Source organism: Ixodes scapularis, unplaced genomic scaffold (genome assembly GCF_016920785.2).
Source record: "Ixodes scapularis isolate PalLabHiFi unplaced genomic scaffold, ASM1692078v2 PGA_scaffold6__148_contigs__length_123643588, whole genome shotgun sequence".
NCBI lineage: Eukaryota > Metazoa > Arthropoda > Arachnida > Ixodida > Ixodidae > Ixodes > Ixodes scapularis.
The window spans coordinates 109,189,615-109,205,354 of NW_024609881.1; the positions used below are offsets into that span (position 1 = coordinate 109,189,615).

General features: G+C 45.5%; 1 protein-coding gene across 1 annotated transcript; it reads right to left on the reverse strand.

Moving 5' to 3' along the window:
• Window positions 1–7,609: 7,609 nt before the first annotated feature.
• Window positions 7,610–15,285, reverse strand: LOC115326488 (deoxycytidylate deaminase). The gene is made up of 5 exons (XM_029987354.4): window positions 15,118–15,285; window positions 14,911–15,055; window positions 13,827–13,962; window positions 10,077–10,290; window positions 7,610–8,054 (listed from the first exon to the last, which is right to left on the reverse strand). Exons 1-5 carry the CDS (start codon window positions 15,159–15,161, stop codon window positions 7,988–7,990), a joined length of 606 nt encoding a protein of 201 aa, XP_029843214.2. The 5' UTR covers window positions 15,162–15,285; the 3' UTR covers window positions 7,610–7,987.
• Between the last annotated feature and the right edge of the window lie 455 nt (window positions 15,286–15,740).

Sequence of the window (15,740 nt, forward strand, 5' to 3'; positions counted from 1 at the left end):
TAAAGTTGAAAAAAAATCATTGGTCCGAGGAGACTGTGCATACAGTGGCACTCAAAATCGCCTTGTGCCTATGAACTCGTTCGAGCATCTGAAGCTCTCAGCCTGCCTAGTTGGTCCACATTGAAACGGTAGGTTGGACCATGTACTGGAGAAATGGTGTCATCTTTGATGAAGAAAAGGCTGCACCAAGAGGCTAAACTTCATTCAGAGCTGGTAAAAATATCTCAGCTCCCTGAAGTGACTGCTAGCTCGAGCTACCTCTACAAACTCTTTCATATCCTGCAGGCACGGCATTGTTCTCTCGTCATGGATGAAATGTCCATTAAGCAGGGCGTGGAATACCAAAGGGAGGCAGACTCGGTCCACGGCCTAGTACAACTGGGGGGACTGGAGACCCAGTATGAGCAGCAAGACGAAGTTGCCACGCACTTGCTATGCTTTTTCATGAAGCTTTCAAGCCACTAGAGGTATACAGACATTGTGATGTTTTAGATTTAATTATAATTACGTTTTTACCAACAGTGCAGCGGAAACACAAATATTTCTTTTTTTTTTGTCAGGCTCCCTGTTGGGTATCACTTCACGAAGGCTCTAACTGGACAACAGCTGCATCAACTGGGGCTGGAAATCATGCACTCAGTTGAAGATGCAGGATTTGCAGTTTTGAGGCTTGTAGGGGACAATCATGCGTCGAACTGCAAGTTCTTCTCGACTTTTGAGTAGAGGAAAAATCACTCCTGTTGTAAGGTATGTCGTAAAACGGGAACACGAGTGATGTCAATTAAGTACTGCGCTAAACTCTTGTTTATGTTTGTACCATCACAGCCATCCACTGGACAAGGAACGGAAGCTGTTTTTTGCGTTTGACCCTGTCACATTTTGAAGAACATCAAGTCGCAGCATCAAACAGGTTTCTGTATAACAATGGGAAGCACATCAATCCAAAGTATGTGAGGGGCATCTACGACCTCCAACAAAAGCAAGGTAAAGTGGCATCTTAGTGGATCACATTGAAGTCGAATTAACCCTTGCTAAAAAAGGTTAGAAAAATTATGTGCGATGTGTTAAAATAACCTACAACAGTGCGCCTTATTTTTCTTTGTGAATGTGTTCCGACCCCGTGGACATGGAGGGAGAGACCGCAACTCCGACAAGGGGCCAGCTGTGTTTATACCTCAAGCAAGGAGGGGTGCTCAGACAGGAGAGGAGGACGATCGTTTGCCGAGCGTCTGCTGCCTCGGAGCTTCGACCACCCCCGCGGGCTCTGGGCGTTGCCCGGGAGGGTGAAAGAAGACACTCAGCTTCCACGCACCGATGGAAGACGTTCGCGTCGGAAACCTTTCAATGTACTCTTTGTCATTGTTTTAGCCTTATCTAACCATAATAAAGTCTTTCTTTTATCCGTTACTTTAAAAATGGTGACTTCTTGGACCATCAAGTTAACAAATCAGAAGTGGGATTCACATCGGAACCGTGCTTTTGGAAGCTGATGTCATTGGAGAGCGTCGACACATCGGAGGACGTCGACAATGAGGCATGGGAGGCATGGTGAGCAACGCATGACTTTCAACTGACGCCGCTGCTACCATCTTTGTGAGGAGCAGTACAGTCGAGGTCAAGTCTTAGCAATGCGTCTAGACATTTCTTCGTGAAATCTACTTGCCTCAACATCTATAGCGATCAATTGTGTGTTCATCGCGGAAAAAAAACAACTGAAAGTCGAGGATGGCTGAGGGCAACATGAACCAAGAACTCATTGCAGCTTTATTAGATCAAAACAAAAAGCTGGTGGAACTCATGGACATAAAACCTGAAACATTTCACGTAATGCCCGATCTCAAAAAAGCCATTGCCTACTTCGATGGCAAGGGGTCTAGTCACGAAGCCCGCGGCTGGCTGAAGACTGTTGACACGATGGCCGTGTTGCATGGCTGGCCGGATCATTTCAAGCAAGAAACGGCCAAGTTACACCTGAAAGGGCCAGCTCGTTTTCGGTTACAAGCTTGGACTGAAGAACTCACAGGCTGGGAAGACTTTAAGTTAGCTTTCAACAAGACATTTGTTGGCCAGACAAGTACCGTGGAAAAGTGGCGAAAAATGCAGGAGCGGGCGCAACAGAAGAGTGAATCCGCCACCGCACATTTCCTTGAGAAAATGCTACTGTGCAAAGAATTAAATCTCAGCCTTGAAGATGCTGAAGAACAGGTCTTAATTGGACTGAGATCAAGAGATGCTTGCATCTCACTAACAGCAAAAGAGCACAAGGATGAAGATGAGCTTCTGGCGGATTTAAGAAGATTAGAAAGAGTCAGCGGTTCGAGAATTCAGAGGTCTTCTGCTGACAGGGCGCAAGGAGTTACTTCGAGTTCAGCTCAACTTGTAAAGCCTCCCTCGTCCAGACCATGGGCTAGTGCACGGCAGGGAGTCCAACCTAATTCGGCTACGACCCAGGTGGATAAGACCAGTGCTGCACCCACTGACAGGAGAGCAGGAGCCACGTCTCCCAAGCGTGACGCCACGGAACGAAACCTTGCCACAGTAAGATGCTATGGCTGTGGAAAATACGGCCATTTAGCTAAGGAATGTCCGGACAAATGCCAAACCCACCGGAAACTTTGTAGTGAACCCAAATAACAATGATCCAGCAAAGTTTCTGAAGACAGCCACCATCAGCAGTGTTCAACAGGTGTCTGCCATGATCGACCCAGGAAGCTCAGAATCTATCATGGGACACGCTGCAGCGGTCAAGAGCAAGCTGCAGATTACCTGCTCATCAAAGAGACTGTACGGCTCCGGAAGCACCGACGAGTATGCAGTGAAGTCGATTGGATCTGCTTTCATCGACATCTCCATCGACGACATTGTGTGTAAGCGGGTGGAGGTCCTCATCGTGCCGGACAGCGTACAACCTGTAGACATCCTAGTTGGGCGGACGTGGATGGAGCAGCCCCACATATCGCACATCTATGAATTGGCAACGAGCTGCGAATTGGATATAGGGATGACCTGCCCTTTTGCAACAACGAGCTGCCCCTACTACCAACAAAGGACAGCTTAACAGTGAGTGAGACGATCACACTTCTCAACAAAAGTGTGTGCTGGGTCACCCTGCAGTCCAAAGGAAAACGAGACTCCAATATCATTCTTCGTGACAAGCTTGGAGGAGAGAGTCTGCACCACTTGACAGATGGAAAGGTGAACGTCCCGATCGTCAATGACTCATACACTGACAGACATCTTCGGAAAGGTCAGATGTTTATGCATGCCAAAATCTTGGATGACGAGGACGAGCTGCATGTGGCACGCATCGATACTGATCGAAAGGAACCGATCTTAGAGAGTCAAGTGAACTTTGATCAGGACACTGCAGAAGTCGAGGTGTCAGCGCTGATGGTAGTGCTCAATAATTACAGAGACTGTTTTGCCCTCTCTCATGAGAAGCTTGGATGTACCCATTTGACTGAAATGACTGTCATTGAAAAACCTGGCAGTGTCCCTGTGCTTTGCAAGCCCTATCGCACTAACTTGGAAGAGCGAAACGCAATTCGAGAAATTGTTACGGAGTGGAAGGACTGCGGGTTAGTAACGGAGACGTCCTAACCATATGCTAGTCCTGTTCTCCTGGTGAAAAAGAAGAACGGACAAGCAAGAGAAGTCAAGCGAATACTTTAACAAGAGCCATTTCAAAGCTCAAATGTTAATAGTTGCGAGATCTGGTCGTGATGCGTTGTCCTCCAGAGCGCACAGGAGACCCAACAAAAACACAAGCTAGATTCAGGGGTCTCCTTTTCGTGACCGAAGTCCTTCCAAGCGACACGTATAGAGTGTCGGAAGTGAAAGGCACAAAAAAGGGGGTCTATGCGACCACGGCCCACATCACTCAGCTGAAGTTGTGGAGGCCAGGTGGCGAAACGTCGAGCGACTTTTCTGGTGAAGAACAAGAAGACGACCCCAATGAACCACCGCCACAAAAAAGTGGGAGGTCTCGCAAGCCGCCTGCTTACCTGAAGGACTATACGTCTGTATCAAGTGAAGTGATGTGATGTGTGCAATCTATACGGTGTAATGTAGTCTTTTAGTTTGGCCTTTAGAAACCGAGGACAGTTAAAACCCAGTATGGCCGAGTTAAAATAACCTACAACAGTGCGCCTTATTTTTCTTTGTGAATGTGTTCCGACCCCGTGGACATGGAGGGGGGGACCGCAACTCCGACGGGGGCCAGCTGTGTTTATACCTCTGGCAAGGAAGGGTGCTCAGAGAGGAGAAGAGGACGATCGTTTGCTGAGTGTCTGCTTCCTCGGGGCTTCGACCACCCCCGCGAGCTCTGGGCGTTGCCCGGGAGGGTGGAAGAGGACACTTACCTTCCAGGCACCGATGGAAGACGTTCGCGTCGGAAACCTTTCAATGTACTCTTTGTCATTGTTTTAACCTTATCTAACCGTAATAGTCTTTCTTTTATTCGTTTCTTTAAAAACGGTGACTTCTTGGACCATCAAGTTAACAGATGGCCCTTTAAACTTTCTCTGAGGAAGTGCACACCATGAGATATAGAAAAAAAGTTTTACAGGCACCTTCACTCTGGTGAGAGGACTGTCCCGAAAACATGTCTTCCCTTCCAATTCTGAAAAAATGAATGTGAAAAGGGACCTGGACATTGTGTCCCCTCATGTACGCAGAACCTAGGTATTTAGCAGTATATCATTTTGAAATTGGGTTGTTATTTTTGTTACAATGCACATCCTTTTGTAGGTGACCTCGGTGCTGAGGTACCTCCAGAGGTATGGAACACAGTTTGGTATCTTCGGCTTCGAGGACTGTCTTCCTACCATCAAATTTATGGAGCTTGTTTACAAGTGGTTTAGCCTTCACAACCATCTGCAGCAGCACCTTTCACATCTTCAGCAAGGACCTCATGAGGATGCCATTTTATGATTCTAACTATGAGAGGTGAATGCTGCACTTTTACTCATTTTACTTGTGGTTTCTTTTTAACAGTTAAGATTTCATATATTTATTTCATTGCAGGCTGTCCTGGCTGGAGAATGATCTTCTGGATTACTTCTTGGTTTGGAAGGACAACTCCCCTGCAAAGGCCGCATTTCTCTAGGAGGAAACCTACGAGGCACTGTGCATCACTACTGCTTCCATGGTCGCTTGCACAAGGCACCTGCTAGACAGGGGATTTCATTTCGTCCCGACGTCACAATATTCCAGCGACGATGTAAAGGCTTTGTTCTCCACCGTGCAGCAACTGAACGGTCAAAATGACCAGACAGATGCCCGTGCCACCTTGTCTTCACTCCAGAAGATCCTTGTGACTATGCTTCTGCATTCATCCAAAAGGTGGAACACGACCCATACAATTGGGACCCAGGGGGACCGAAAGAAACTTGCGTTAACAGCCTCCTCAACGGTATCAAGTGCTGTTGGCTTCGTTGACATTTTGCAACCACACACTCATGCTCTGGAGATGCTCCCAGGTAACCGTCTGCTTGTGGTTCTAATCGCTAGAGCTTGAAAAAAATGCCATGTTTTTTTTTTTTACATTTTCTCAGAGTTACTGTGATGCAATGTTTTCTTTGTTTTGTCTGTTTCAGGGACACCTCAACCAGGACTGCAAGCCAGCACACTAAGCCTTGTCGCCGGCTTCCTGGTCCGGGCCGTGCTGTACAAAATTTCCTGCCTGGGCTGCCTTGACACCGTGAAAGCGCCAGCGCCATCCTCCTCTCCCACAACGGCACTGATCATCAACATAGACCGTGGTGGTCTGTCCTACCCATGCCTGTCCTTCGTCGGATTTGTCATAAACCTGGAGAGAGCTGCAAGCACTTCAGTCACCGCGCTCCTCAAGAGTAGGCGGCCAGTGCAGCAGTTTCTGGGGGCTGCGCTCCCAGCTGTGTGAAGGAACCCTCTGCTACAATGCGAGCATGACTCTTCCGAAGATCACAGAAGGGCCCTTGCTACCGTGATAGTAAGAAAATTCACGAGGTCCTTCTTGGTCAACCATACAAGGAATGTATCAGAAAGGAAGTGGAAGAAAGAGAACCTCAAGGTCAAACCAGAATCAAGGAAGGTGCTCAAGGTGTAAGTGCCTCTGTGACAAAGTGAAAGTGATTTCAACGAAAGGGCTATATGCAAGAAATAAAATTCCTTGAAAAGTATGACCTCGCAGTACCTATTTTTATAAAAGGTATAAAAATGCAACCAAGCTGTGTGAGAAATCTACCAGAAATGGGTAAAAAAAAGGGGGGGGGGGGGGGGGGGGGGGGTCACAAAACATATCTTCCAATCAAGTTCACATAAAACAACGCTTAGAACTAACCTTGCTTCACAAAATTTATGCTAAAAATTCATCAACCGCTCAGTGCCATAAACCCTCGAGTTTTTAGGAAATTTCAAGCGAACTCGAATAGATCTGTGGCTATATTTTCTGCCCACGCTGAAAAAAAAATGTATATTAATCTTTGTGTTGCCTCTTTTAGGGGTCTCTGATAGAAACACTCTCAGTTGAGGAAATTTTTATCGAAAGATTGAGGTGAAAGTAAGTCGTTTATCAACAATTTGCGGCCGCACGGAGAGCTCAGCCGTAGGCACGCTCCGGGTGATGTGATCGGAAATATTAGGAGTTGGTCGTGGACGTTCTCGCCCTCAGAGCCGGTGCTGAAGTCGACGGGCCCAGAAGACAACGGCCGCATCAAGAAACGCACGAGTCGAGTGCATGTGCACCTAACCTTCGCGACCACAAACAAGGAAGCTTAGGCTTCCTCCATATTTCTTTTTTTTTTTTTTCGTTAGTTGGAAGAAAAATAAGCTTTTTTTTTTCTTCCTGAATTTTTTCAGTTTTGATAACTGCAAAACTTGAGTCAGATTTATTGAGTGGAAACTGTATTATATACACAATGTTACATTGGTTTACAGTTGTAATTATAATTATTTTTCAATTATATTTTGTATTTATGGCAGAAGAGAGCCACCACTAGGACGGGATACAGGCAACAGAAACTGCGCACATCTTTCAAGTTATCTCCTCCCTTGTATAGCTGTCAGAGGAGCTTCAAACACGCAATGAAGTCGATTTCGGTTTGAGATGAAGGAAAAAGGCCGCTATTTTCCCTAAACGAGGTTCCGAAGCGATTTGATAAATTGGTGTCGCTAGAACGGCATCACTAATCCACCGTTCACTCAAATGAACACTGCCATTTGCTAAAATGATGTTCAATGAAACATCACGGCAAGGGCATTGTTCGCTAAAACGCTGTTCGATCAAGTCAGTGCCTCCCAGGGTCGCACCCAACTCAACATTAATCATGGCACATGGTAGTGTGTTAATACTTCAAGATTTAGTTTCTACCATTTTGATAAAGTAAATAGCAAAGTACCTGTGAAAAGTAACTTCACTTGTAGTTAAGAGTTACTGGAAAATGTACCTAAGATACAGATGCAGGTACCGAGAAATTAAAGTACCTACGTTTGTACCTTAGGTACAACAAAAGTACCTACAACTGATTTCCGGTTACATGTACCTAGGTACTTTGCAAACCCGCACATGGGTTACATAACTTGCCACATTGTTTTTTTTATATTGCTGCCATTGAATCAACTGCAATTGTTTTTTTTTTTTTTTTTTTTCGTGATCTATGTGCTGCCAGGGGGGAATCCCGTAGTAGTCGGCTCTAAGGGATAAAAAATTATTTTTCTTCTTTTTCCGAGCTCACTGCACGAGAAATAAAACAAACAGTTCGAGCTGGAACACCGTGGAGCTTGGACGTCAATTCCCACAAGATACTATGTGTGATACGCGGGCAGGACTAGCACAAACCACATGCAACGTATGGGGTAAAAAATGGCAATGAACACGTGAAGCTGTTGATACTTTTAAAAGAAACGCAATGATGAAATCTATTCGGATTTCCTGCGCATGTTAGATAAAAACCTTGCAACTACTGCACGTTGTCTTGTATATGTGATGGAAAGGGTTCCCCTTCGGTCATACTTTGTAGGCAGTCAAGTTTTCGAAGTCTATTACTATTTTCTTCACCTCCGGAATGTGCTGCCTGTAAGAAAGAAATGTTGAGTTTAGTCGCAAAAGAGGCACCCAGCTATTCTTTTCTAGTAGGTGACTATGCTACCTGGATCAAGGTCAAATGACTTAATATATCTTGGTAGTAACTTTCTTCACAATTCATCTGTGATGGCAAGTTTCTAAGAAATATTGGTGGGCAAGCTTCGACCAATACTAACATTGTTGAAGACGCGCCTCGGAGAGCAATCGACACTTGCCTGTTTGAAACAATAGAAAATGTAAAGGTTTATCATTTTAGCGGTGTTTTAAAGAGATGGCCAGCAACCTTTAATTTTAATGTCCTATAATGCGTGAAATGTGGTATTTGTTTATAAGACGTGAAATAGTCAATTCAGAGAGCAAAAAACCCACTTTTAGGAATTTTTTCTAAATTTAACAGGACTTAGTACAAAGGACACGTGACAGCCCCCATTTTCCCGCTAAATTTCGTGGCAAACTAAATTGGTGTAATAGGTCACACAACGTGGCATGTGACATCAATTTTCCCGCCATATTTGACTGAGAAACTGTTTACCTGCCAAATTTAAATGGGAAATTCGACTGGTCTGTAGGTCACATGATGTCAATTTTCCCGCTATGTTTAGCGAAGAAACTGTTTACCCACCAAATTTAAATGGGAAATTCCATTAGTCTGTAGGTCACTGGATGTCCATTTTCCAGCTAAATATAGCGGGGAAACTAAACTGGCGCATGTGTCACATGACGTCAACTTCCCCACCAAATTAAGCGAAGAATTGCGGAAACTAGTTGATGGACAGGCGGTCAAAATTTTCGATTCCGTTCAAAAACATTTCATTTTGTTTAGTGCATCACTCTTTCTTGACTCAGAAAAACTTCCAACAATGTCATAAATGTCTGTTACTCTCAGATAGCATCTACATTTGACCTCGCAAATACCGTGAAACCTTAGCTCTGGCGAAATGCAGTTCCGGGGTCGCCTCACCAATAGCGGTAGCGTGCACTCTCGCTGTAAGCGGGTCGTAAGAGTTCACAAGAGCTCGGTCCTGAGCAAACGCAAGTGTGAACAGGCCGTAAGGGGCTCTAGACCGCTTTCGGCAATAGTCCATTTACGATCACAACTCAGTGCAGGGACTCTTCGCATCCCAAAAAACCAGACATTACATTCATACGTGGACGATTCGCACGGCGAGTTGAAAGGCAGAGACATTTGCAATAAGAGCTGTGAGGAGGTGCCGAAAGCATATATCGTCTGCAAAACTTCTCTCCGCCTTTCAACTCGCCACGCGAAGATGTGGTGCATGCGCACTTGCAACCAATCCGCCCAGGAGGCGTCTGCCATTAAATTGCAACTGTGAAGGTGATGATGTTAAATGATGAGGACACAAAATTCCGCTAACTGTGAAACAACACGAGCAAGGCTCGCAAGAAGAACAGTATACAAATATTTAGTGTCCTTCCGGGCGCAGCCATCGCGCCGATGCTTTTGGCAGTGTCCTGGCGGCAGTGACCTGAACCTGCCTGGGTGCCGTCCTTACAGACCTCCACGCCTGTCCGGAATCGTGCCTCGGCTGGCCGACGTGCTGGTGTCGATCCATCCTCCACCCGTCTCCTTACCTTCTATTCGCGAATCTTCTTGTTCATTCATTTTAAGTACACAAACTTGTTCTTTCCGCTTGGCGGTCACTCCCCAATATTCGCATCATTGCAGATCCCTGTCCTCATCTTACGGCGCCTTCTGGTGTCTGCAATTTCGTCTGAATGGAAAAAAATATAGTAAGCAGACCTTACGGCAGCTAGCATTGAGGTCTACCCACTATCCTTTCAATCAAAGCCAATCGGATCTCTACATCATTTTGATGTCACCGCAGCTGCCACACAAGAAGAAGACGACTTGCTCTCCGCCTTGATATTTTTATAGAGATCGGCCACACGTGAATGTAATGTTTGGTATTTTAGGATGCTTAGAGCCTTGGGCTATGACCATGACTGTGGTGTAGCACCCCCTTAAAACTTTCGCTCACAATAGACACACCGGAAGGGGATTTTCGCCTTGGTGAGGAGGAGCCTAGACGCAACGTAAGGGGCGTCTTTGGGGTGCTTATCTTGCAGGTAGACAACTTGGCCGATGCCCGACTGCACCACCATCTTGGCACACTCGTTGCACGGGAAGTGCGTCGTGTACAGCGTGCAGCCGCGCACGTCAAAGCAGTTGCGGTTGAACAGGGCGTTCATCTCGGCATGACACACTGCAAAAACGACGGGAGAAATTTAATTCACCCGCGAAATAATAAGCAAATGGGACAAAGCACAGAACACAAAAGAAAGAAAAGACGGGAGAAGTGACAAGTTTTGGAACGATGGTGCAACTATGCGACAGACGTGCACCATTAGTCACACGCAGAGCTTCGGAGACAAGCCTTATTTCGCACATGTTCTGACAAACCACATAAAATGTTATGGTAAAAAAAGAAACAAAGACTGACTTATGTAATCAATAAACATAAAACTAAAAAGGCTCAATACTTTTTTTAAGTGTGTGGCTCCTACGGGTTAAGAACTTCTATGACATGCTTCACAAAAACTTTTTCGGAAAAAAAGGAAATTGCCGAGTGCAATGTTTACATCGCGAGACTTGCAAACGTGAGTCTATTTCGAGACGTTGACCCCCAAAACAAAGCATTTTTCAGAAATGCACTAAAATACTTTTTTTTTTCCCCGTTTTTTTTTATTAACACTCATTTCGTAACGTACGTGCCCCATCCAAATGCTTTAAACAAATTTTGGGGGGGAGGGAATGGGAAGGGGGATTTTAGTAAAGGTGCACAGCAACGAAACGTGGTAGGCACGTGGATACCGACTTGGCCCAATTCAAGACACTTTAAACTGCTCAACTTTTGAATGAAAAATCTGTGTTTTTCCAATCAGTTCCCACCTCTGCAGGTTAGACGAATCTCGTTATTAAATCATTTACGTGTAGGATGACCACCTTCCTGCTAGCAAAATGCAAGACAGAAGGCCTCCACCCCCCCCCCCCCCCCAACCTCTGTAAGGAAATTTATTAACACAGTTCTATCTGTTCGGGTTCCAAGATGTTGTGGTAGAGGAACTTTTTTAACATGCACACCACAAACCGAGGCTATGTGAACGGATTTAAAAACCTGTGCTGTTTATACACCTGCTGTTGTACATCTTGCAGCAATGAGGTCACAATTTTCACTCCCAGTGATATGCATTTTTATGCCTGCCAAATGTGTTATTGAATGTGTCGAAGTTGAAAACATAAAAATCGACTCTAGCACAACTCAATGCATCAAATGGAAATAATAGTCAATCTTTTTTGGGGTATTGTTTTCTGTCAGCGCTTACTTTTATAGTCATGGTCCTACACAAATTTTTAACATTATGCTCTTTTTCGACTGTCGTGAGTTGCAGGCTTTTTGCCTTGTGTTGCTATCTTCACTAAAAAAAATCCACAGTAACCCTTTCGCATTGACACAGTGATTTTTAAATAATTACCATATTTTATACTAATACTTTTAGCGAGCAATTTCTTTTTTGCTTTACAATATTTTGCTACTAAGGGGAGAGGCACAACGGAGCATGCGCGTCGGTTCTCCTGCAAGAACGACGGTCGCTTCCCACAATGCTTGGATAGAAAATGGCGTACCATTGCGATTTACACGATTACCAGCGACTTCCGCGCTTCCCCGTGCCCGCTGTTCGAAAGCACCGTGAGTTGCAGAGTGAATTTTACTACAGTATGAAATGCGGGACATTTTGAAGATTTGGGAATTTTCTGCGGGACACGGGACACGAGCCCTCAATGCAGGACAGTCCCGCAAGTCGCGGGACGTGTAGTCACCCCATTTACGTGCGGAAAAAAAAAAATATGCAGGAACGCGGCAGGCTTTGTCAGAAACGCGGGTAATCCGGCACCCTTATACAGAGGTTGGGAACACTTGCTGTGACGTAAATCTGTCGCCGCTTTGTAACGCGATAAACGTTTCGGCAATCCAACAGGAGTTGTTGTATGGCCGGACGTGTCGCCTTGCCGGCACCACCTGAAGTATGTAGGTGCCATGTGTCGGTGATCAAAATGAATGTTTTTTTGAACAATAAAAAAAAAAAAGCTGTACATGTCTAAACGTTTGGTCTCCGCCCAAACCTAGAGCTAGCGGTCAAAACCTAATGTCAAAGTTTCGAAGCTTGCCGTTTTTCCCATTTCAAAATTTATCGGCGATTTTCAGAACTTTTCAACAAAAAAATGGTCGACGCATTTGAAACTTTGGCATTTGGCCTGGACTGCTAGCACTACATTTGGGAAGAAACCGAGCTATCAACAATGCACAGCTTTTTTTTTTTAAACATACATTTTGTATATGGGAAACCGGTCTTTCTAATTTTACCTTTCTTTGCCTCTCCGGAACGTTCCAGAGCAAAATCGACGCTTATCGTGCATTCTTATCAAGAATGCTCCCGACATCCCAGTGAGTATATAAAAGCAGAGCTGGCATACGCAAGCCGACACTGAAGTCAGCCTTCTGTATTATCTTTTTTTTTTTTTTCAATTACAATTAAAGGCGTTTAAGGAGGCCTACTTGTGCCTAAAGAAAGAAATTACAATAACCGGCGTCACAGGCATTGATGTCCTCACAGTTGGATTATAATGAGGTTGAGCAGCAATTCTCCAACTGCATTAGTTCTCACAAACTGAAAAATTCGAAAAGTTAATTGCATCTTTTCGGTTACCGTAATGTCCCGAGACGCCCCACACTTGAAAGATAGCCCACCCCTACTTTTGGCGCGATTTGCTATTTTTTCTGAAACACCGAAAGATAGCCCACTTCTAGTAATTGCAGGGCCCTGGCCAATAGTGACCAGGAAAAAAACTGTGTTCCTTAAACCACAGCGGGAGATGAGCGAACATTGCTGACTGCAAAGGAGAGTTGTCTTTGCTTCATCGCACCCTTCCTGCAATCACAACTAATTTGAGGGTCACAAAACCTGAAACTAGAAGTTATTCAAACTTTTTTTATGGCAAACCAAAAGTTAGCTTACCCCTTATTTTCAATGGATTTGCTATGGAATTGAGGTGGGCTATCTCTCGAGGTATTACGGTAAATAGCTACCTAATGAACCAATTTCATCTCTTTTTTGGTGGCCCCGAACTGCAAACACAACCAAGGGGCTAAAAAAAAAAATTTCCAATGCAAGTTTCTTTTTTTTTTTTAGAATTAACACGAACACCCTGTATCTGCCTCCATCTGCTGTTGCGCGCACACAGTTTTTGCAAGCCTGCAGCGTGTTTTAAATAACATAATCAAAAAGCAGCTTGTACACATGTGTGCCAGCACACATAGAACAATGTTTCATCTTTGCTTACGCTCGGATACCGACTTCGCGTGCCTTCCGCACGTCCTCCACAACATAATCACAAAACAGCCTGTAGACACGTGTCTCCAAGCATAAAACAATGTATCGTATTAGTTCACACACATTACTCCATGCCTCCAGCAAGTACCACACAACACGTTCACAAACAAGCCGGATGCAATTAGAACTTCCCCGAATTACGCGCAACCTTTTACCCCTGCATCCCGCACCACGTGTGACAAGGACTCCGGTGCAACCGCACCTGAATCGACCCACAGGGGTTTCCCAGAACCCGACGACTTTTCAACCAGCGTGCAGCTGTTCGGACTGCTCCCATACTGGCATCATTCGTTCTAGTCGGCAGCGTCCCACTTTGAGGCAAGGGCCTGCCCGCATTTTCCACACTCACCAAAGGGATACTTCGTGTCGACGGGTGAGTTGCTCGTCTTTCCCCAGGGCATTTCGTCGTCGCTGATGCCGTTGGGCATGCCGTTGTAGCCGGTCCCCACGATCCTGTTCTCCTGGTTGACAATCACGCAGCCCACCTGGACCAGTTTGCCAGTTAGTCGGGCCACCCACTCAGGCCGGTTTGCCGGTCATTCACGCAGTCAACCTGGGCCGGTTCGCCGGCCAACGCGGGTATCTTTCCTGGTGGTTAAAATAGCCGTAAGAGAGGTTTCGGAGCAATTTGACCGGCTTTGTGGGAAGGAATTTGTACCTAGAGTTCAAGACAAGTTTTAGTGCGTTAGTTTTTAAATTTTTGTAGTATGGTGTCTCCTTTATACAATGACTTTTCTTGGATCTTGGATTGAATTACTAAAGTTTTATACGGGACCCAAATTTCATTTATGCTCTCCCGGATAAAGTCCCGTCACGAGCCATTGCCGTTTCTTTTGGCTTTTTTTCTCTCCGAGCGTTTAAGATATATAGACACACAGTTACACGAGTTATTGATATTTTAATCAACGCAATCGTGACGTATAGGTCGTCTCGGGACGAGCAAAGCTAGGGCGAGGTTGACGTCGAGAGGATGGCCTAGTCGTTCCAGCCACCAAAGCGGCTGCTTTTGTACGAATTTGGAGTGAAAGATTAATCTATGATCTTGTAGGGGGACAATAGCGACTTCTGCGACAGCCAAAAGGCATTCTCGGGAAGAGGGGACTTCCTCCTTCCCCTTTCTCTCGTCGTGGCCGGAGGCGAGACACTCACCGTCACTAGCTGTCAAGGTTTCTAGACGGGCATTACAAACGAGGCGTTAGCGAAATCCACCAGGTGCTCTTTGCTAATCGTTTAATTCGTTTTAAAATTCCTTTTCGTGACTTTTTTTAACAAGATATTGGTGTGTTCGATGTGATACTCCTCCTTTAAACACATATAGACCATAAAATAAGCGTCGAAATTTTGTTGTAGTATCCCTTTGAAGCGGGATCAGCAAGGGTACAGCGGCAACGGACTTCGAAGGGAAGCATCACATCGCGAAAACGACCACCTACCTGCGTGTTGGGGTCCTTGCTCCTCATAGCGGCCAGGTAGGCCGAAGACATGAAGTAGTCCTGCCACGGCAGATAATCGTCCCTTTTCGTGCGGCGTTCTCGGCAGCTGTCGGCGACACAGAGTCTGTTGGGCACAAGACTGCTCCTGTGCCGAATAAAGAAGGCAACTTGAGTTGGTTCTGCCGCGAGCAGCGTACAGCTACTTACAGATCTTCTATCTTTGCTGCCAGGTCACCGTTTGATACCGACATTTCGAGTTTTAAACGCAGTTTTCGTACAAAAAAAGATTAAATTGTTTTGAACAACTCTCAAAAACCACCAACACGCCAGCCTCGCGCACGCCTCACCCGCCACACACGCTGCGCACGCCTCAAGTTTGTTTCGAATTGGAAGCAGTGTTGCCAACTCAAAACTTTAAAACCCGCAGTCGGAATCTCGAAAACCCCTAAAAACACGCTAAATCCAAAACACTGCGCAAAACGACTTTATAGACAATTTTTTTTTTGGTTTTAATTCTTGACAAAGGTATAATAACAGTATAGATCATATCAATGCCATCTGAATGGAAGCTTTCCTTTTGTTTTGACTAGAAATCTGTCACGCCACGCCACAGTTCACCCGGGTGATCCGAAGTCGAAATTGCAGAGTGAGCGCGGTGAGCGCATACGAATATGGCAAGGGATCCTTCAGCAGTGTGTGACTAGTCAGACCCATTCAACTCGTAGAGTCGTCTGCTACCAGAGGAGAAAGGTGCAGCGGCCGAAACATGCTTCTTCGTTGCAGCGTGCGCGACCAAATCCACATTCTTCGCATAGTTCTGTTTTGAAATA